Genomic DNA, 23,515 nt, shown 5'->3' on the forward strand with positions numbered 1-23,515 from the left:
AAATCTCGTCCCTCTTCTGTGTCTTCTGGTTTGCCTTGCTTGGGATCTTCGAAGTCCCAAGGGTAAGTATTGATCAGGGGCAGACATTGAGGGCTGCTTCCCCCAAACATATGCTAAAGTGTAAGGATTTTCCCAGTGTTCCCTGGGGCAAGACTTTCCTGGCCAGTCTAACTTCTCCATTACGACGTTGCCCTGGCCTCCTATGTTTTCTTCCACCCCTCCCTTTCACATTTCCCTTGACTGACCAATACTCCTTGGGAATTTGTGATCCTGTATCTTCTGTCTTATAGCGAATTCAGCGTTTCTTCCTTCTCCTTTTCTTTCTGGGGATGCTACACTTTAAAATTATCCCAGACCTCTTATTTCCGAGGCCCTGCTATCTTATTTGCACTTAAAGCAGAAGAGGCAGGGAAAGCTACACTTCTTTCAGCATTTGGTTGATCTGGAGTCTCAAACTCCCAGGGACATACCTCAGCTCGTGATGTTAAGGGTTGCTGAAAGTTATTACTTGAGTTATATGAGTCAGGCACATTTTGCTCAGAGGAAGATGTCTTTTTCTCCTGGTCTCCTAGTTGGTTGAGGTTTTCATTCTCCACTTCTGATGCTACGGCCTTGGGAGGCAGTTCTTCACACTGCCCAGCACGCACACTGGCTGCAGAGTGCTGGCCGCCATTCTCCCCTTGAGCTCTTCCTGGGGGAACCTGAGTCTTGGAAATCACACACTTCTCATCTTCAAAGAGGGGCTGAACTTGGCTCTCCCAAGGGCACACCTCAGCTTTGTCTATGCTCTTCGGATTGGACTGCTGACATAGTTCAGCTGCCTTAGGCTTGGGATGAGATTTCCCCTTTAAGGAAAAACTTGGGGTTTTCTCCATTTCAGAAGCCGCAATCGATACGTGCTTTTGAACTTTTGATTCTGAAGGCACAGGACCGGGGGTCAGGTCGTAGATCTCCCAGGGGCACACCTCCCCTATGTCAAAGCTGTCCCTCATCTGGGGGGCGCCTGGACTCAGGTCGGAACTGGCAGTGGGGGGGTTGGCCCTTTGCTGCCTCATGATCCCAGATTTCGGAGGTTTTCTTGGCTCCTCTGAATGATTGGAGTTTGAGGGGGCAGAGTCTTGAGTCTCTGCGTTATCTGAATTTGAGTATTTTCTGTTTGTCTCTTTCTCTCTCGGCAGAGCTTTCTGGGCTTTGGCCCGTTCCTCCACGCCGGACGCCTGGGTTTTCCCGGCCAATCCGAGCGTCTTCTCTTTGGCACTGGCGATGACGCTGAGGGACTTCTGTAAGACGGATGTGCGGGGCGGCCCGGGCTTCTTCTCCGAGCTGAGGTTGTGGGCGCTGGCCGACTTACACACCAGAGGCACGGACTCGGTGGACACGGCCTGGCTGTCGTCTTGCAGGGCTCGCGGTCGGTTCATTCCCGCCGGGGACCCCAGCGCAGAGTCGTCCGTGGCCGCCGCCTCCTCCTCCCGGCTCGGGGCAGGCGGGCTGCCCGGGCTGCCCGGCTGCTCCCGCACGTGCTCGTACGTGCTGTGCGATTTCTTGAGCGAGAAGACTCGGTTCCGCAGGGACTCCTCCTTGGGCTTCCCGGCGCCGCCCGCAGCCTCCTGCGGGTTCCTCCTGCCCGGGACGGCGCCCTTGGCCACGCCGTGGTCCAACGCGTCCTTGTCCTCCTTGGAGCACTGACGGCTGACCGTCTCCGGGATCTCGGTGATCCGCCTCATGATGGAACGGCCTAAGCCCTTCTTCGAGCACCGCTTTTTCTGGAGGTGGGGATTATTTGTGATCATCTTCTTCCTCTTATAGATTTCCAACTGGGCATAGAGTTTCTTCAGCTCGTCCTGCCATACATAACAAGAGCAGATTCAAAGAGGTGCGGAATTTAGCGTTTGGGCCGGCTCACATCACTAACTGTAACGTGAAGTCAATGAACGGAGCTCCTCCTAACATCTCTGCTCATCAACTTTCCCCCCACTCTCACTTTCTGATTCCTCTGTATCTCGTTTCACACAGCGTTTGAACTTTAAGATGTGAACTCCTGCATTCTGCACTTGCTTCATGCAACAGGCACTTTGAACTTGTGAATTGCATGGACCAGGCTGAGCCTGGACCATGACAAAACACAGCCTGTTGTCTACTGAGAAACCATATCCCTGAACAATATGGGAAGCATCATGTAGCCACTGATAAAATTACACCTAATGTTAAATTAGTGTACAACAGACCATCAAATACAAAAGCATCTTCTTCCTCCAAATGCTGATATATTGTCACAGATTATTTTAAATAATTCACACTCTCTGCTCACAGATCTATCCTAGTTTCCCATCAGCAAGATCTCATAAACCGTCATCATGGGACATGTACAACCAGTTCATCATCATGGTGTCCAATAAGTCAGTTAAGACTATCAAGACTGGCCTGTGTGGCCTAACTTATACTGTGATTCTATGTTTTAGAACTGGATTAACTGCATGTGATGCCTTCAGTTCTTACACAAACACACATGCTCTCTAACACAAAGAAGCACACATGAACATCGACCCACATGTGCGAGCCTGTATGAATGGGTCTAATCTAAAACAGAAAAGAAGAAATACTGGTATTACCCGAATGTCTTCTGGATCCAAGCTGTGCTCACTCCAGGCTGAATTGATACTGCTGTTCAGGTAGGATCCAGATCGGCCCATGTCTAACTCATCTTCGTACGCTTCTGTAGCAATGTCGTCTCGTGGGTTATTGCTTGAATGTGAAAACTGCAATAGAAATTCAATATGAGCTGTAGACATTAGTCCACCGTAGGACACAACATAATACTTTTCTGAAGGTTCTACTGTTACATCATTTCTTCAGCTTAGATGAATTCATTCACTGAACTCTTTACAAAATATTTGCTGCCATATGTGTGTTTTGTTTCCCACCTTACATGCTAGAGCACTTAGTGAGGCAACATTAACACCTGGTTCCCTCTTTGACTCCTATTTTCATTCTTGTCTTTTTTCCAGGTTCCAAGGGTTAACTCACATTATTCCTCTTCAACGATATTTGCATTTTGAAAATGAAAATAAGTAGAAGAATCCAAAGAAATGCTCTCTTAGGGTACTCTTAGTACACTGTATGCTAAGAGTAGCAATTTAGACCCACTGGCAGCTGAATGGGAATATTTTTTTGAGAGGTGGTGTGTTATCATGTCATTTCACTTTACACAGAGGAGGCTGTATTTCATCTATGGGCACAACTGGACTGATCACAGGAATATGACTTTCAGTCTGTCACACAGAGCTTCAAAAACACGACTTTCAAAACTCAGGGCACAGGAGATCTGAATTCCAGCCTCGACTCTGTTGTCAGTGGGATCTTAACCAGGCCATGGAACCTCTCGGGAGCACAGTGTCCTCTTAGCCTAAAGGGCTTGCGCCGGATGGTATCTGAGTTTAAAATTCAAAGATTCACTGAAATTATAGATTTTTTTTCTTAAGCTCATCATTACTCTCAGGTTCCTCCTTCATTGCATTTTGATATATTTTCATTATCTTCATGTAGTCTTTTGCTATTTTTCAGTTTCATGTACTCTTGCTATCTCTACTCTTCTTCAAGTGGAAAAGTGAGGAAGAATGAATTGGGTAAATGATGGAGAGCAGGAAAAATCAAAAGTATCCAGCCACATTTCACACAACATATAAACCAAGTGATTGTCCTATGAAAACTGAGAGAACTTGGGTTCTCTTCTCCTAGCTTGTCATCAGGTAAAATATTTCTTTAAATAATGAACAGGTTTTAAAAAACTAAAAATAGCAGTCCCACTCCTGGGCATATATCCAGAGAAAAACATGTTCAAAAGGATACATACACACCCAATGTTCATTGCAGCACTGTTTACGATTGCCAAGACATGGAAACAACCTAAATGTCCATCGACAGATGAATGGATAAAGAAGATGTTGTACATGTATACAATGGAATACTACCCAGCCATTAAAGAGAATGAAATAATGCCATTTGCAGCAACATGGATGGACCTAGAGATTATCACACTTAGTGAAGCAAGTCAGACAGAAAAAGACCAATATCATATGATGTCACTTATATGTGCAGTTAAAAAAAAATGACACAAATGAACTTATTTACAAAACAGAAACAGACTCACAGACTTAGAGACTGAACTTATGGTTACCGAGGGGAAGGGCGGGAGGGAGGGATAGATTGGGAGTTTGGGATTCACAGGTACACACTGCTATATTTAAAATAGATAACCAACAAGGACCTAGTGTTAAAAAAAAAAAAAAGTAGCGAATCTCATGATAAGAAATGTAGCAGCAATCCAAATAGATTAGACTTCCAAAATATACATGTGACAGGGGGCCTTCCACTTAATTTGTGTGATTCTTGACAAATCTTTTACCCTCTGTACTATTAGGCACTGTCTATAAAGACATGTGATACTTAAAAAAACAAAATATAATAAAAGAAAAAAAAACAGAACAGGTTGCCCTTTGATACAGAGACACAGAGATATTTTAATGTCAACTATTGTTAAAATATTCAGCTAGGCAGGTGAACACAAACTGGAGATAACATGTGAGATGGTAGTTCTCTGTTTAAGTAATAATGAATCTTTTGTATTTGGGACCGGCTGAGAAACCACAGGAACTGATGAACTTTCCCCTCACTCTTCTATTTATGTTTGTGGGAGCCACATGTGCCATAAACTTAAGGCCATCAGGGTGACGAAAATAGAGTCCTGGTCCTCCAAAATCTCACATGCTACTGGAGGTTATTTATAAGAATGAAATTATTTTTCTTTTTTCTTTCGTGGTACGCGGGCCTCTCACTGTTGTGGCCTCTCCCGTTGTGGAGCACAGGCTCCGGACGCGCAGGCTCAGCGGCCATGGCTCACGGGCCCAGCCGCTCCACGGCATGTGGGATCTTCCCGGACTGGGGCACGAACCCGTGTCCCCTGCATCGGCAGGCGGACTCTCAACCACTGCGCCACCAGGGAAGCCCATAAGAATGAAATTATGTTTCTTGAGCAAAGTCTTAGATATTATCATGAGTTTAAGAGACAGTTATCTGTCAGATATTGTCCATTTCCTGCTTTATGATTTTTTTCTTAATGCTTATCCCTATCTGAAATACTATTTTAAATATTTATTTTGTTTATCTTTTCTGTTTCCTCCTCTCTTCCACCAGAATATAAGTACCATGAGAGCACAGATTTGTATCTGCTCACTACTCTTATTCTAGGATATAGAACAGTGCTTAGTAAAGCTCCTCAATAATGTTTTAAATTAGTTATTGAACTATAATTCGCATACCATAAAATTCTCAGTTTTTAACTATGCAGATCAGTGTTTTTTAGTATATTCATGAGGTTGCACAATCATCACCACCATCTAATTCCAGAATATTTTCATCACCCCCAAAAGAAACCTTGAACCCAGGAAGCAGTCACTTCCATACCCCTTTTTCCCCAGCCCACAGCACCACTAACCCACCTTCTGTCTCTTTAGAGCTGTCTATTCCAGACATTTCACATAAATGGAATCGTATAATATGTGGCCTTTTTTATCTGGCTTCCTTGGCATAAGGTTTTCAAGGTTTGTACAAGTTGTCGCATGTATCAACGCTTTATTCCTTTTTATTGATGAATAGCATTTCATTTTGTGGGTATACCACATTTTGTTTATACATTATCAATTGATGGACATTTGGGTTGTTTCCAATTTTTGGCTATTATGGATAATGCTGCTATGAACATTCATGTATGTACAAATTAAAAAAAAAATTTAAGCCAGCTTTGTTGAGGTGTAATTGATATGCAGAGAACTGTACATATTAAATGTGTACAATTTGATGAGTTTGGACATATGCAAACACCCGTGATGCCATCACTACCAAGGTAATAGACATCAAGAACAAATTTTTGTGTAAACATATGTTTTCAATTGTCTCTGGAGCTCAATAACAATTTTTTGAATGAATAAATAAATAGTCTGAGTATATACCCATCTAATAAAAATGTAATCATATTACGTACAGTATAAAGATGGTTAAGATAGATTGCAGGAACAGACACATCCATGAAAATTATGGCTATTTGGTGTAATTCAAGTAAGGAAGAAAATAGGCATTTTGCTCTGTTTACAATTGTTTGGCCTTTTCAATCAGGCTGAAGTTCAATGTTTTGGTTAACTGTGAGAGGTGAGGTAAAGGAAGCCTAGAGTGAAATCACAATTCTGGTTTCAGCTGTGCTAACGTTACATTGTATGACACTGATAAAGATGTATTTTGTTTTCCTACATGTAAAAGGGGAAAACAATGATAATTTTTGTTTTTCTGCACATAATATTTTGTTCTAATATTTTGTCTTTCTACATGTAAAAGAGGAAAATAATGATAATTTGTGTAGTATCTTTTTTCCAAAACTCAGGTATCATTTTGTTTTATTCCAAGCAGCCTCACTGCTATCATGTCATAGATGAGGAAACAGACTCAGAGAGATGAAAAGTCTTGCCTAACGTTACATTACACAGCTAACTTGGGGTGGGGTATGAGTTCAGAATCCCTGTATTCTGAGTCCTGGCCCGTTTCCCTCCACGTCAGAATGCTGTGTAGATAAGTCTTTGTCAGAATCCATCATTGTTAAGCAAGACTCTTTTTATACAACATTATAATTATTTCTATTTACATAAAAATTCTCTGAATGTTTAAAACACAGTACTTCCCTGAATATGAATCCAAACAAGAGGATTCTTAGACTAGGATAATTCTCTTTAAAAACGACCTTGAGGTTACAGCTACAATGAAAGGCCACCTTGAACCCCTAATAATTAAAACATGAATAGATATCAAAGTATTTGGAAAAGGACTAAAACGGATGATGGGTTTTGTACAAACTAAGGCAGTTAAAAATTATGTGAGATGTTTAATAAATCCCCAAAGAAAAGAGACACCTAGATTCCTGAGGAGGGAGTTTTAAAAACATTGTAGCGTGTCAAGCAAATCTTCACACCTCCCTTTGCCTATATTGCCAGATATTTTTTAAAGGAGAAACAATTCCACGCTCATTTAAAACAACTATCTTGCAAGAGAAAAGTAATGTTGGAGGAATACCTTTGGAATCAAAAGCAACCCAATGGTCACTGTCACAGTCAAATGAGTATGTGCAAAATACAGCATCAACATCCAATCAGACTGAAGTCTTGAGGCAAGAACAAATCTGAAATGAGAATTCACCACATTAGCAACCCAACAAGATCTCTACTTAAAACACTAGGATACTTGGAAACTCTTTTTCTCAATGTATTAGTAAAAGAAAGCAAGCAAGAAAGAAGTCATACTGTTATTTCTATGACATATATTTTCATCACAGAAGAATAAGGGTCTAAGTAACCCTAATTAGATGCATAAGATATGAACCCTTTAGTTCTTAAAATTATCAATAGTAAGAAAGATAACACATACATATATAATGTGCTAAACACTTCCTTGGATTATTATTTTGTAGGTAAGTTGAATGTGCAAAGCAAAAGCAGTGAACACATGTGAATTCAAAAGAAGAGTAGGTTAAAAAATGATTGTTTCAGGCAAATTTAGGTTATAAGACACATCCAAATAACTCTTGATCATAATATTCTTCACTTAAAAATATTAATTAGAACTGAGGGGAAAAAATGGGTAAATATCTGTTTTAGTGAATGATCCCAGAAGTTTAAATGATAAGCAATGTAATGGATAAAATGTATGTACTAATGGTTTGTAATGTGTATCTTTTAAAAATTGTTTTTACAAATTGAAATATAGTTGACATACAAAGTGCATCTTTTAAAATACAAACCTTAGTTTTTATAGAGCATCAAATTATTTTAAAATAATGTAAAATATAATATTTAAAATCTTATCTTATTGAGGAATTTAAAAACGTGTGTTCCAGGACGGCCCTTCAAGTAACATGTATAGGAAAAATTCATTATTAATATCTGATCTGGTAATTTGGGAATGTTTTCACAAATCAGTAGGTACATGTACAAACTAAAACTCATGTGTTAAGGACTCATCTTTATGCAGAAACCAGATATTGCTTTTATTAAGGTCATTTTGCATTCATATTCTTCTTTTAATGTTTTCCCATCTATTGTTTATCCATGAAAGCTAAATATGAGATTTTAGTGCTTTTGGAATTAGAGAATTAGCATTTTGTTTCAATGATATACATCATCAAATTTGAAAAGCTCATATCCTAAGAAAATGCTTATGATATAATCATGAAATAAACATATATGAATCTAAAAAGAGAAGAGACTAATTTTATTTCTGCATTATACCATATTCATGACAAATTTACTAAGTAAATTAATATTATTAATATTTAAAACAAAATTTCCATCAAGGCTATTTCTTCCAAATTTTCACTTCCATCCCTCCCCCCCCAAAAAAAATCAAGCTAAAATGGAAGCTCAGGAGTCATCAAAATGGAGATAGAGTTTTTTCCCCTGTGTCTGGAGATATAAAAAACATAGACTTATACACAGAAGTGCAGAATGGCCATGATACTTCACAGACAACTAAAAGGGATTTTCTGAATTAACATCTTTTCTAGCTCCTTTGTGAGAAAAGTGGCTTCATACCTGCTTTGAATGTGACTGAATATTCACTTTGTTCAGGGACGGGATACTTTTGACTATACAGTCTGTGCTGGGTCAAGTAAGATTTTTTTTTAAGCATTAAAATAGGATCATCTTACTCAATAAAAAGTTATAGTCTCTGAGACACAATACTGAGGCACAGAAGCAGTAGAAAATGTACCCCTGAAAATAATACAATCCCAATCTGCTGGGGCCCCTGCCAGTACTGGAGCAGACAGTTACATCAAAGGAGATGGATTTACAGTCAAAAAGCAGCCTTATGTACTGGGAATTCCTATCTCAAATGCCAACACAGGTGAACTCGAAACTAGCCTGACAATATCTGGAAAAAAGAATGGGTACATATATTTTGAATTAGAACAGTGAATCTTCCAAAAAATAATTTTGAGATATGCTAACATCGATTGTCCTTAATCAGCTTTTAATTACTGCCAGATTTTTTTAGGTTGCAGTTTTGATTAGAAATACCTTAAGAACAACTGGGTTTTGAAATAGTATTAAAGCTTCATTTTAAAAAATAGTATTTCAACTTAAAAAATCGGTCCAAAAATCAGGCGCATCGAAATATTTGAACATTGAGGCTAAGAATAAAGGCAAACTTTTTAAAAGCCTTGCACTTTCCCAAAGGTTTGCTTTATGCTTAGTACTAAAAATAAGTAAAGGGTTAGAACAGACTGAGAGAAATGCCTTCTCATCATTTATCCTTCTAGACTTAACCCTTTTAGGTTATTTTTGTTCAGTCTGACAATTTGGTAAGAAAGAAGGTAAATCTGTACATAATATGTAGTCATAGTTTTTAATTTATATATGTGTATGTATAAATATGAATACATACATATATGTATACATAATTTTATATTTTAAGCAGACAAGAAGAACATATATATCCTATTGATAGAGAATATCTTTGCTAATGTTGGATGCCTTATTTAATATTATTTCATTCTAGGAAAAAACTGCCAAGATGGATCCAGCTGATTTAAATTTTTATGTTATTGCTTTTTATCCTTGAACTTTATTAATGCTGGAACCACAGCATATATGAACTCAGTCCACATGTAAATAAGAAATTGTGCATACTTGATTTCTTTAATTATCACTGCGTTTTACTTGCTCCTGGCTCATCCCCCTAAAATCAGTGTTCTGTAGATTTAATGTGTTAAACTATAATTCCATCACTGGTCCCTTATGGCCATACAAATTAAACATTCAAGAGAGTAGCTACGATTCTTTGAAGCCAATGTGCCACCATCTAATCGAGGCTGGTCTATGTAGAAAGGTAAGTCAAATTTGGAACTTGAAATGCAGAGCTTCCCATTCAGGTTTGCTTAGCCTTGCCTAAGAAGATACCAAAAGATACCAAGGCTAGTCCCTCTGCTACCATTTGAAGTCCTCCCTGTTCAAAACTGATAGGGGATTAAAGAGTTGTCTGGAAGAAGAGTACGCTATGTCTGCTCAATACCAAACCTACTAGGTTCACCATGAACCATTCAATCAGAGCTTGCATCTACGTGAACCCAGCTCATGGTTTATATGATTCTTCTGGCTGGGTTGTTTGGGACTCTGTAGGAAAGACCTAAGCAAAGTAAGAAAGCTATTTTCAACAAGTATTTAACATATTTCCTATCACCCTCGTTCAGTGATAAAACAGTGTTTTCTGAAGCGTGGCTGCTGTTATCAGATGTAAGGGTTGGGGGGATTCCATGGTCGGTTACATTTGGAAAATATTGGTTAAACAAAGTTAAACAGGTATCTGTACAGCAGGACTTCTTGGTATGCTAGCTTCACTGTGACATTCCTAGAAGGGAGCTATCAAATGTAATGTGTCATAAATACACATGCATATAAAAACATCTAACAGTGATTTACTAATATGTTAATAGTGCTTATCTTTGGGTGGTTGGATTAGGGAGTTTATTTTCTCTTTATCACTTTATGATTTTTTTTGAAATAACCATCTATTGCCTTACTATTAAGAATTTTTTTAAAGTTCATTTAAAAATCATTTACCTTGCCTACTTCTGAAAGGACTTGGGCCAGCTGAGAGTTGAAAATCTATTGAAAAAACACATTAAATGATGGAAATTGAACAGAGTAAAATTGAACAGGTTGAAAAGATATAGATCAATTTTGGCAACTGTGTTGAACAGATTTAATTTCTTGGGCAATTAATTTGGTTCTAAGAAACATAACAGTTAATTTTAGGGCACAAGTGGGAAACTCTGCATGACAGTTACATTCTGACAGTAGAAGACATTTAAACTCATCTGTGATAAGCCTTTTTTTTCAATTTTTATTTTTTACTGAATATGGCTGATTTACATAGCCACTGTTTTATTTATTTATTTATTGGCTGCGCTGTGCAGCATGTGGGATCTTAGTTCCTTGACCAGGGGTCGAATCCCGGGCCCCCTACATTGGGAGCGTGGAGTCTTAACCACTGGACAACCAGGGAAGTCCATGTGATAAGCCTTCTTACATGCTTATAACTCTCTAGTTGGTTTGTTAATATAACATTTAACTTATCAATGGTTCTAGATAAGCATGTTTGTTAGATCTTGAAACATATGTGTTTGATGTTCTGAAAACAAACAACAAAAATGATGCAGCTTTTTTGGGGAGAGGGGTTGGAAGAAATGTGAAGGCTCTGGAGCTCTGGCACCATGACAAAGTGCCCTCTGGTGCTCACGGCATTTTAGACCAGGGCATCCTCACTCATATCCTTGAGCTCTAGTCTGAGTGGAACTAGAGAAAGCATCCTTTTCTTTGCTTATTTATGATTTCATATTCTGCATCTCATCTTTCCTCCCTCTTCTACTCTTTCTCTCTTTTCTCTCTCTTGAGAGAGGGCAAGACACAGCAAGGGGGCAAATTCCCTTGATTCCTGGCCGGCTCTGATGGAATTTCCAGGGTTGTCAGATCATAAATACCTCTTTCTCTTACTTTAAGAGTTTAAAAAGTGTAGATTATGCCTGAGCCCCAACTGCTCTTTGGCATCATCTATTCCTAGAAGTGCAAGATGCCATTTTATGATTATTGACTAAAGTGAGAGGTGATAAACATCCTGCAAAACTTCCGCAGATCCACACCTTTCCACCCTATTATTCATCTCTATCTTTCCACTGCGGGCCAAGACTAATATTCAAAATTTCTAATTACATTCTTAAGTGTGTCCTAACTTTTAATATATGTCGAGCAATTAAATGACATCTTTTTGTTGCTTTTCAGGCTATAGGATTCCTTTTTGGTTGTTGTTTGGTTGTTGTTCTTGTTGAGGTAAGTCAAACATATTTCATTTTGTTCACTTATCATAAGCCACTTTTTTCCTCCTTTGTACTCATTGGTTATGGAGATACATGGAATAATAAGAAACGGAGGGCCAGGCCATATTTTCTTACCACAGAAAGTCATCACTACAGTGTAATGGTGAAAGAACCCCACTGCACACAAAAATCCAGTCATCAACTTGGAGTGGTTTTTTGGTTCTGAATTCAACAGATTTCACATACATAAGTTATCTGAGTGTTAAAGTTTTGAAAGTATAAACCAGCATAATAAACATGAATGAAAACATAGACAATTTACCTGTATCTATTTTATAATGTATGCATGTATTGCTTTATATCTTCAGAACAAACAGTATTATGTATCATAAACAATATACCTAATGACATCCCCATAAGTGGTTTAACACAATACAATAACATTGAGTTACCCTTCCAAATAAATGAAGGCGATAAACAACTCATCAGAAGGAACTAAGAACAGCAGAGTTTAAAAAAAAAACAAAACGATTCATCTGCCATTTCTGTGACAAAGAAATTAGTCAACTTATAAAACACTATCCTTCCTACATCTTTCCATTGTGTATCTTATCCAATTTTGCTATTAAATTAAACTGCAACACATCAGAAAAATAAAACAGTTGTTGAGTGGCTCTGCAGATCACTTGCCTAATTGTATGGAATATAGCGGAGATAATGAGCTCATTGTGAACTGCAACAGCCATATAGCGCGGCTCGTGAAAAGCTGATGGGACCGTTCGCACCGCGTAGCAGAGATAAACACCCCATAGGAGGAATAAAAATTCAGCTGTGAGAAGAACAAACAAACAATTCTCTGTTAGTTTTACAGGTGAAGAAGGAAGTAAAATTTAAGCTCTTTAGCATGCATTTTGTGTCTAGGATAGAAACACGTAGAAATAGATGCAGACAAAATGTTCATATATGAATACTTATGCCATGTATTTATTTAAAATTTTTATTCAGTGTATAGAGGATTTTTTCACAGGTACACTTTGTGTTTTTTTTAATTAAAATAATTTTTAAATAGTGTTTGGCATCTCAGATTTTGTGTGTGTGTGTGTGTGTGTGTGTGTGTGTGTGTGCGTGTGCGCTAATACCTGGCTTTTTCCTAAAACAATTGTAAAATAATTTTCCACATTCCCAACCTAAGTTTAAGCTGTTCATAGAGCATCTGGGTCACAATAAAGCCCTCAAGGCAACAAAAGTTTATAATGTGTTTACATGCAACTCCTAGAAATTTAAATTCTTACTGCATTGAGTCTGGTTCAATACATAAAGACCTCCATTGCCAGAAATGTGAGAAAATAGGCTGCTAAACATTCAGTGGCATAGTTTATAATTGAACCATTATTTCTTCACACATGACAGACATCACATCTTTGGAGGGTATATGCTAAAGGCTTAGTGAAATTCACAATTACCTCGTTTGCTTGCTCAAGCCAGAAGAGACAAGCGTAGTGTAGCAGTTAAGGATAGGGCTTCAGAGTCACACTAGACCTGATGGGGAATTCTAGCTGGATCCCTAATTAACTTTGCATAATCTGAGGCAATTTAACCTCTCTGGTCACAGTCTCCTTACCTGGAAAATGAGGATAATAAAAGTACGTATTTCATGGGATTATTTGCTAATGAAATCGAATCATGGCTATAAAGCACTTAAGAGTTTCTGACAGAGTAGATGTCAGATAAATAAATAAATAAAAACAGATGTTAAATAATTGGTTCTTATTGTTAAACATCTCCTTAGACTTTTTTTTTTTCAAACTGAATGTTGTTATTTTAATTCATTCTGAGCAGTAACTGTTACCATCCATTTTATCTGTCTTAGTGACATGACCTCATGGGAAGATGATATCTAATTAACAAAAAGAAAGCTCTAATCTGGAGAAAACATTTCACCAAATGCATTACCTAGGGGTAACCAACTTCTATACTGAAACACTGATTTCCAGTCCCATATGCCCAGGTGTTTTACCTGCCAAAGTTTCAGCATATTTCTACCATATTTAAACAATAAGCAGTGCCCTACTCATTGAAAATCCCTTAAGTAAACACATCTGTCAAGAGTTACTCTAAAACCCTGATGTGGTCAGAAGTTAAAGGGAAAATGAACCTCACTCAAAGGTCTCCATGAGATTAGAGTGGAGGTCCCAATTATTCTGTAGGTTGGCCACTGGCCATGTCTCTGAATGTTCTTTCTAGCCGAGCTCTACTGGGTCAGGAAATACTGACGTGTTCGTGTATAATTTTCTTTCCTAAGGCTTGTACTTTTGTCCATACTACTACTATTGCCTCTTCACTCAGGTTTGAAATCTCAGTGCCACCTTTCACTGACACATTTCTACCCTGAGTTACTTTTCATGTGTATCACTTCTCTCAATGTCCACAATTATAATCCTTGCCCAAGTTCCTACCAGTTTACTCCTTATTTGTTACAATTATTTATCAACTGTCCCATCTAAACCTGGATTCACCCTTTATTAATTCATTCTTCATAACAGTGACAAGTTCATTTTTCTGAAGCTCCACTTTGATCATATCAGGATTTGTCCAAATCTCTGCCACTCCATTTGGGTTAACTGATTCGTATTTCCATTAGAAGATTCACTCACACCCACTTAGGACCCTGAAATAATTCCTGCTCCCAAAGGAAGACTACAGGGGTTCCTGCTAGGACAGACATATCTCAAGTTTCAAGACTTTGATGACTTTCTTGCAAGAAAGTTTCAAGACTTTCTTGCCACCCAGGCTTCCTGTTAGCTGTCCCATTGCTTGGCCTTATTCTTTTGTGCCTGTATATTTCTTAGACTCTGACTTCTTGCCTAGTCTCTGGCCCTCACATTAGCCTTTTGTGAGGAGCTGCATGCATCTTCATTTAGAAATCTTCAGTAGCTCACTACTGTTTTACTCCTTGCCCTCTATGACCTCATGTTATGCATCCAACACAGTCTCCCAAAGCTCCCCATCACGAACTCTGAGCTGACCCAGGAAGACTCACCGTCCTCTGAACACTCCAAAGATTCTTCTTGCTTCTGAGTCTTTGTTCATGCTATAGCTCACATACGACATCTCCTCTCATCCACATTTCTAAACATTAACCAATTTTTCAATGTCTGATTCAGGTCCCCCCTCCATCACAAGGCCACCTGAAATGATTCTAACTTACACTGAAGTTTCCTTCCTCTAATCTCTTACAATTTTTAACTATGTATACTACACAATGCAGAGACTAATAATGCCACACAATATCTAATTGGGAGAAAATTGTTCATGGAGTCTTGAGCCCCGACTGTGATGATCTTCTTCAGGGCAAGAATTGAGTCTTTCATTTATTTTTTCTGGCTTTGCCCACATAGATGATAGCAACAGTACTGATCACACATGGATAAGAGTTAATAAATATTTGTTGAATTGAATGAATATAAATGATATCAGTTTCACGTCATTAGAGATGTAGGCTTTCTGTTACCTTACCACTCCATCTAACACTGATGGATGTCTAGATCAATCTAACATCTGTACACATGATCTGAAGATCATACTGGCATTATGCCTAATAGGGGCAATTGCTACTTACTGCCAGACTGCTAGGTGTGTGGTACTGTGCTTGGCACACAAGAATGATGAATGCAAAAATATTATTTTTTTAACATCTTTATTGGAGTATAATTGCTTTACCATGGTGTGTTAGTTTCTGCTTTATAACAAAGTGAATCAGCTACATATACATATATCCCTATATCTCCTCCCTCTTGTGTCTCCCTCCCACCCTCCCTATCCCACCCCTCTAGGTGGTCACAGAGCACCGAGCTGATCTCCCCGTGCTATGCGGCTGCTTCCCACTAGCTATCTGTTTTACATTTGGTAGTGTATACATGTCCATGCCACTCTCTCACTTTGTCCCAGCTTACCCTTCCCCCTCCCCATGTCCTCAAGTCCATTCTCTACATCTGCGTCTTTATTCCTGCCCTGCCCCTAGGTTCTTCAGAACGAAAATATATTATTAAACAATGCTAGTACAAAAATATACTGTAAGTGAAGGATTCACATGTAGCTGAATTATGAAAACACTATCCCCTGCCTCCTATTGCAGTGTTTTCATATAACGTTATACTGAAGATTTTTTTTAAAGAAAAGTAGTTATCAGGTGAATTAGTGTGCTACAATGGAGAACTGCCTCTAAAAATATAAGACAAAATAAGATTCCTCCTAACAGCTAAGCTGAACATTAAAATCACTTCATAAGCAATATCAAACAATATGCTCTGGCTGAAAAAAATATAATTAACTTCAGACTAACACTGCAATTAGTAAAGAAAATATGCAGATGTTACCAAATTTTGCAGTGTTATCACATGGGAGTTGAAATATGTGCTGTGCTTCTGCTTTAAAAAATAATTTCTGGTGGTAAATGATTTTGATGGGAGGCATGGGTACAGTTAAAAAGGAAATTGCATTCATATTCAAAGATTCAAATAGGGCTTTCAGAAAACTGAGGTATTCTATTTTTAATCTATAAGGAATGACACTTAGTCAAAAGTTAACTACCATAGCTTTTAAAAAATTAATATGCCACAATGAAAATAATTTCAAGTTATCTTTCCAAAGGCCTGGGTCAGGCAAAGAAGTGAGAATATCAGTTCTTTGCCACTGAAGATGTCCCAGATCTGTTATCTTAGAACACCCACAGGGGCTGAGAGAAAGACAACATCAAAGTACAAATGTCTCTCAAGCTGTGGTCTTCTGCTTTGCCATGTTGCAAAGGCATTTTGTATTTAATAACATTTTATGCCTCTTAGCCTGTTTAAAAATTAGTTTACATGGCACAAATAAATACATACAAGAAGCATTTAGGTTTCATTTTCCAAGCGTGTCTTTTAATTTCGTCTTCTATTTTTCTCTAAATCCTATCCACTTAGAAAATTTATGGTCAAAGTAAACTTACTCTGTTTTTATTCTAATAGTATGGTGGGCTGCATAGAAGTTATGGTTAAGTACTAAGTCAAAGAACTTCAGTAATGCTTGAGAACAGCTCAAATTCTATCATTCCAGGGTTTGACTTCAAACAGAAGCCTTGATACTCTAGAGGCTTTCTGCCTTTTCTTTGGTTAAAATAAAGACAGTTATGAGACGTACAATGATGAAAACCATGAGAATGATACTCCTGGTAGAATCTTAAAGGGTGAAGTGACTTTGTGAGACCACGTGGTCTGCGGGTACATTTTTCAGTGTGTGGATGTGGCCGTGAAAGTGCTGCTTGGTGAGCTGCAGTTATCCTGGTTGTGGTGAAGTCAGTTTGTTCACCTGAGAAGCATGGAGAAGATGGATGTTGCAATGTATTTCACAACTAGGACACCGGGGACCAGAATGTCTGTTCCCTTCTCAGCTCCTGGGAGCAGCAAATCACAGGGATGGGCAGAGCTGGGCCGTAGGATACGCCCATGGAGAAGCTAGCTCCATCCCTGCTGACTCATAGTGAAGACAGCAGAACAGGGACTGGATCCCAGGTCTCCTGGTTCCTGACCAGGGTTCCCTAAATTACATCCTTCGACTGAGACTTTCTTTTGCTTTATTACTAACAGAGGTGGACAAAATCCTTGGAAGTATTTTTACCCTACTGAAGAAAATAAACATTTTTCCAAGCATCAATTGTTTGTGTTTTAAACAACTAATATACTAATTAGAATTAGCCAGTGGTAGTTAAAAGAATTCTACTCAAAAGTACTTTTTGTCCCTTATTTCGTCTGACTTCATAGCTAACATCTGTTGAATGTGCCAGGGGCTCTGCTTAATGCATTTTGTACATTATCTACATTTGGTTCCTTTAAAAATGACTGGGGATGAATTCGGGGGAAGATGGCAGAAGAGTAAGACGCGGAGGTCACCTTCCTCCCCACAAATACATCAGAAATACATCTACACGTGGAACAACTCCTACAGAACACCTACTGAACGCTGGCAGAAGACCTCAGACCTCCCAAAAGGCAAGAAAGTCCCCACGTACCTGGGTAGGGCAAAAGAAAACAGAATAAACAGAGACAAAAGGATAGGGAGGGGACCTGCACCAGTGGGAGGTGTGAGGGGTGAAGGAGGAAAAGTGTCCACACGCTAGGAAGCCCCTTCGCGGGCAGAGACTGCGGGTGGCGGAGGGGGGAAGCTTCGGAGCCGCGGAGGAGAGCACCCCAAAGTTAGCAGAAGGAAAGAAATCATAAGGAACTGGTCAGAAATAAATGAAAAAGAAATGAAGGAAATGATAGCAAAGATCAATAAAACTAAAAGCTGGTTCTTTGAGAAGATAAACAAAATTGATAAACCATTAGCCAGACTCATCAAGAAAAAATGGGAGAAGACTCAAATCAATAGAATTAGAAATGAAAAAGGAGAAGTAACAACTGACATTGCAGAAATACAAAAGATCATGAGAGATTACTACAAGCAACTATATGCCAATAAAATGGACAACCTGGAAGAAATGGACAACTTCTTAGAAATGCACAACCTGCCAAGACTGAATCAGGAAGGAATAGAAAATATGAACAGACCAATCACAAGCACTGAAATTGAAACTGTGATTAAAAATCTTCCAACAAACAAAAGCCAGGACCAGATGGCTTCACCGTCGAATTCTATCAAACATTTAGAGAAGAGCTCACACCTATCCTTCCCAAACTCTTCCAAAATACAGCAGAGGGAGGAACACTCCCAAACTCATTCTACGAGGCCACCATCACCGTGAAGTGATATGGGTATATATGTATATGTATAACTGATTCACTTTGTTATAAAGCAGAAACTAACACACCATTTTAAAGCAATTCTACTCAAATAAAGATGTAAAAAAATTTTTTAAATGACTGGGGCAGAGTTCTGAATGCTGAAATTTCAAGTTTGGGTCAGAGACACTGTGTGCCGATACTAAAGAACACTTGTTAATCAAACAAACTTTAAAGTTCATACAGCAACCTAACTGTCCTATCCTCTTCCCCACTCACTGCCGGGAGCTCTAGGCAGAACTGCCCTGAGTACATTTGCAGGTTGGGTTTTCTTTACTGCTCCCTTTCACAGAGCTCTAGACGTGGGGTCAAGTATTTCACAAGCTCCACGGGACTGGGGAAGGGACAGGAAGTGTACTTTCCCTTCTCTCTGGCATATGTGTTTAAGATCTTTAAAGTTTGAGGTGGGGTGACAGAAATGTAGTGAACCCAAGGTTCTTCCAAGCTTATGGACACACATTAAAGGTCATGAATGCAAGAAGAGAGGGACAGGATGAGATCAGGGCTCCTGAGGGCACAGGTCAAGGTCAGGGCAGCAGGCTGGGTCTCCCAGGAATATCCCTTCCATTTCTCTCTCCCTGCCACTTGCCTGTGTGTTGTTTGAGGTAGGAGTTGGAATTGGGGTTATTTGTTACCACTTTAAATATGTATTTTAGGGCTTCCCTGTTGGCGCAGTGGTTGAGGGTCCACCTGCCGATGCAGGGGACGCGAGTTCGTGTCCCGGTCCGGGATTTTAAAATTTTAATCCTTTATGGAAGACTGATGGCATTGAGAATTGCCTTTGCTTGGGCGACATCACTAGAAACTCACTGTACTTTTGAAGGGCTAGCTTAAGTGGTTTTAGAATGACTGTAATGGGGGTTACTGTCCCAAGACAGCCCTTACCCCATCACAAAATTCCTTTCACTTCCAGAAAGAAAAATGGCACTGTAAGGATAAAATTAAGGAACAAAAATCAATTAATTTCTCCTTTCTCTCAGACCTTTAGCATCAAATAAATACTCCTCAAAGAAGTAAAATATTTTTCAGAAGATGTAGTATATAGATAAAAAAGGAAAATAACCTCCACTTGACTCATTCTAAAAACACTCAAGCAAGACCTTCAGAAAGTGTGTGTGAGTTTCTCATGACATAGCCCAAGCCTGTCAATGTGGTCAAGCTTTTATCCTTTGATTGAAAAATTAAAAATACATTTTAAAAATGGTCCCCAATGATGCAGCATGGATTAAGGCATATGGTACATTAGAATAAAAAAAGATGTATGTAAATGATCCTAAATCATGAACATTAATCTAAGTCAGATGGAGAAGTCGTCTAATCTATTTCCCCCAATACTCATTAAAGGGTGCTTATATCACATTTCACCTGTCACAACATAGCCTAATCTTCTGGGGTGATTAAGTATCTTAATCCTTAGAAACAATTGCTATTTTAGAATTTCCCTATATAACTCAGTAAGAGTTACTGTATTCTCAGTTCCTTCTAAACACTGGTGTACAACTAATTAAATTACTGAACACATTGTCTGGTTTTTGTGTTTAAAATATTATACCAGGAAAGAGGAGAACAAAGAATAGCATGTTAATGAAGAAGAGAAAAGATTATATTTTCTGTGGTGAAAACATTCCATGTGAAATTTCATGGAAATAAATGAGTACTTTTGAACAGTAAGGAAATCAATGTTGGAATTCTCTGAAAGCAACCAAATCTTTTAAAATTCCCAAATGGAGTATGTGAACCCAAGCTTATCACACCTGTTTAATCACTGCTTAGATTTCTCTCTATGTCTTTTTGTAAACTTGGTGAATAAAACATAAAGCAAGGGATGTCAAGCTCTAAGGGGTTTTCAGAACCATGAGATATCTCATATACTGGTGGACTTTTCACAACCAGGAAGAGATGGGGGAAGATCCTAATTTAGAAAACAGTCCTTGTCGGGGGATAGTTATTAGATCATGTAAATGCAGTTGAGAAGAGCTAGGCCATATCAGGGATACAGAAAGATACAGATAATAGTAGAAGATAAAGAGAAGCCTGGATCGAGCTTTTTGTGTATCTTCTTGTGCTGGTTAAGGAAGGCAGCAAAACAGCTTTATTCTCAATTATGTCCACTTTTAATCACATTAGATTATCGCCACCTAACTTCTGGAAGAAATCAAGAAAACATTTCAGTGCTTGCCTAGATCTGAACTAAAGTTTGACCCAGAGATTTAGCCATGGAACAGAAATTCTAAATGTCCTTGAGGTTGCCATCCCTCAGCAGTCAACTTTTTGCAGCACTGTTGCTTTTTCTCGTAGGCAAGGTAAGCATCTGCCCACTTACTCTAACTTACCTTGGTCACCGGTGCTGGTTCAGTATGTTGTCTGTGTTCTGAACATGTAGTCAGAAATTGACAGCTAACCAACTAAGTATACGGAAGAATGAACTCCACTGTGTTACCACCTCTGCTATCGAATTTATGTATTCCACACTTGGAAGCTATATATTGGAGGACCTTGGCCGCAAGCTCTAAATCTAGGTGTAAAGATGTGGTCTTGTGACATTAGGAAGGTAATTCAGACATGAGAAGTCAGTTCTAATCATTTGTCAGTTTGTACCAACCAACTAGGAAACTCACAGGGTAATGAAGTTTTAACTTTTTAACCATGATAAATTTGATTGCTATTGTGAAAAATCCTGAACATGAATAACTGACTACCAATTGACTAACTGGCATACACAGATTCAGAAAAAAAATCTCATAATCCTACTACCAACTTTTTTCAAAATGAGTATGATTTGGGATAGTTATTTGCTTTCTCCATTAATTTAGGGGAATGTTTGCCCATCCCAACTCCTTTATTCTTTACACAGCTCTAGGAGAATGGTGAAATAATAAAAATTTTTATCAAAAGCAAATCAGTTTTATTCTACTTCAATATCTGTAAATGCACTATGCAGTATTTTAAAAATTATAATTCTGATTTGTCATGCCAAATTTGTACCAAGCTCTTATTTTGACTGGATAGTTTGGATAAGTCAGAGGTCAAATTTCATAAAAGGGCTGGGGACTGTCATTTTAGTTTACATAATTTGCTCAAAAACACCTTCCCCAATCTGAAATACACTTTACCGTTAAAATTGATTTGGGTACAATTGTGTAACTCCTGGATTTTTAGCTTTAATGTGTCTCCTCACACTGGTCTAACCCTGACCATAGAAAATATTACACAATAAAGGGAACTGAGTTCCTTCTCTGTTCATTCAGCAAATATTTCTCGAGAGCCTACAACTGACAGATACTTTGTTAGGTGCTAGGGATATAGGGTGACCATCCAGGCGATGTTGTGAAGAACAGATAGCTAGCTACTAGGTTGGGAGAGGAAAGAGAGTGAACAGATGGGTGAATCCTTCCTTTCGCCTTCAGTGAGCTACAGATAAGATACTGAAACACGCTTAGAGAAGTGCTGAGTCATATAAAGATGACTAGGGTAAGTACTGCGGTATTATCTTTATTACAGATGTAGATGATTTTCAAAGAAGTATGGCAGCTTAAGTTTTTCCAGGAATTCTAATCTGATCTAGAAATATTCTGGAACATCCAAATTTTGAGGTTCTCTTTCCAAGAGATAAAATAAAATCTTTTTTTAAAAAAACAGACTACTGGGCCTGTAAAGTGTTTCTCACCCTGGCCAATGTTCACCTGTCTTTCCCAGTCGCAATGTTTAGAAATACTTTATTTGCTTTCCATTAAAGTTTACTTCACATTTTTAAAAATATAGGACAAACAATGATTACTGAGAATTATAAACAGACATAAATAATAATAGGATTCTGAAAGTCATTTTTCTTCCATTTCTATGTTTTGAAATATTTCCTATGTTTTCAGATATTTCCTCAAAGAAGAAACTGAGGCTCATAGAGGTTGAGAGATTTTTCCAAGTAGTTTTCTATACCTGATTCCTCCTTCTGAAACACCTGTGGTAGGAAAAAGCACCTACCTGGGCAGGTCTGAACAGACCCATGCAGTAAGCAAAAATAGAAAGGGCCCATTCTTTAAATTTATGACCCATATTTCTAACTGGAGTTCTACTTCAGTGGGAAAACTAGTATCACACTCTTTCAAATGGTTCTTTATTTTGCATTAAAAAAAAATAGATTGTTTCTGACAGGTAAAGGTGATCCAGAACACGTTTATCAATAAATTAACCATCACTTTTCCTTTTTTTTCTAAATTGACTTCTGACAGTAAGCTTCTTGACAAAGATTTTTCACAACAACTTTAAGGTAAAACCTATCTCCAGCCTCTCCACATCCTTCTCCCTGCATAGAAACATTTCTGTTTAGGAAACGGGGAATAATTTAGCTTTCAGTACATGTTTCTTTCTGGCTGACTGAAGATACATGAATTTATGCTTGAATAACAGCCTGGATATAAAAATATCTAATGGTAAACATGGTACTTATAGAAATATATAAAGAGGACTGAAAAGAGGCATATGTTACACATTAGCAAACATTAAATTAAGAGAGGTTAAATATGGAATATCTAATACCACATGCAAAAAGAGAAATAAATGAAATCGCTGTAGGGCAATGTGAAAGAAAGTTTATAGCAACCACATGTCTCTGAGTTTTCAAGATGGTCCTAATTTCAAATATTTGTTCCTGTTGTTAAATCACGTGTCTTGACTTTTCTTTACAGAATTGTGTTACTGCAAGAAAAGTGTAATTTTTGAAACTAAGGTGTTGCTGTAGTTTATAGGACAAAAACAATGACTGGAAGATAGCAAAAACACCACTACCAAACAT

At 38.3% G+C, this 23,515-nt stretch overlaps 1 protein-coding gene across 1 annotated transcript in view; it reads right to left on the reverse strand.

Annotated features, from left to right (window-relative positions):
• Positions 1–332: 332 nt before the first annotated feature.
• GPR158 (G protein-coupled receptor 158) overlaps positions 333–23,515 on the reverse strand; it is a 300,753-nt gene continuing 277,570 nt past the window's right edge. The window contains exons 8-11 of the mRNA XM_024766198.1: positions 12,599–12,737; positions 7,114–7,219; positions 2,610–2,756; positions 333–1,841 (exon numbers count right to left, since the gene is read on the reverse strand). Of these exons, the coding sequence (XP_024621966.1) occupies positions 360–1,841; positions 2,610–2,756; positions 7,114–7,219; positions 12,599–12,737 (1,874 nt within the window). The 3' untranslated portion in view covers positions 333–359. The remainder of the gene's footprint in view (positions 1,842–2,609; positions 2,757–7,113; positions 7,220–12,598; positions 12,738–23,515) is intronic.

This window comes from Neophocaena asiaeorientalis, unplaced genomic scaffold (assembly GCF_003031525.2).
Source record: "Neophocaena asiaeorientalis asiaeorientalis breed wild unplaced genomic scaffold, Neophocaena_asiaeorientalis_V1.1 scaffold217, whole genome shotgun sequence".
NCBI lineage: Eukaryota > Metazoa > Chordata > Mammalia > Artiodactyla > Phocoenidae > Neophocaena > Neophocaena asiaeorientalis.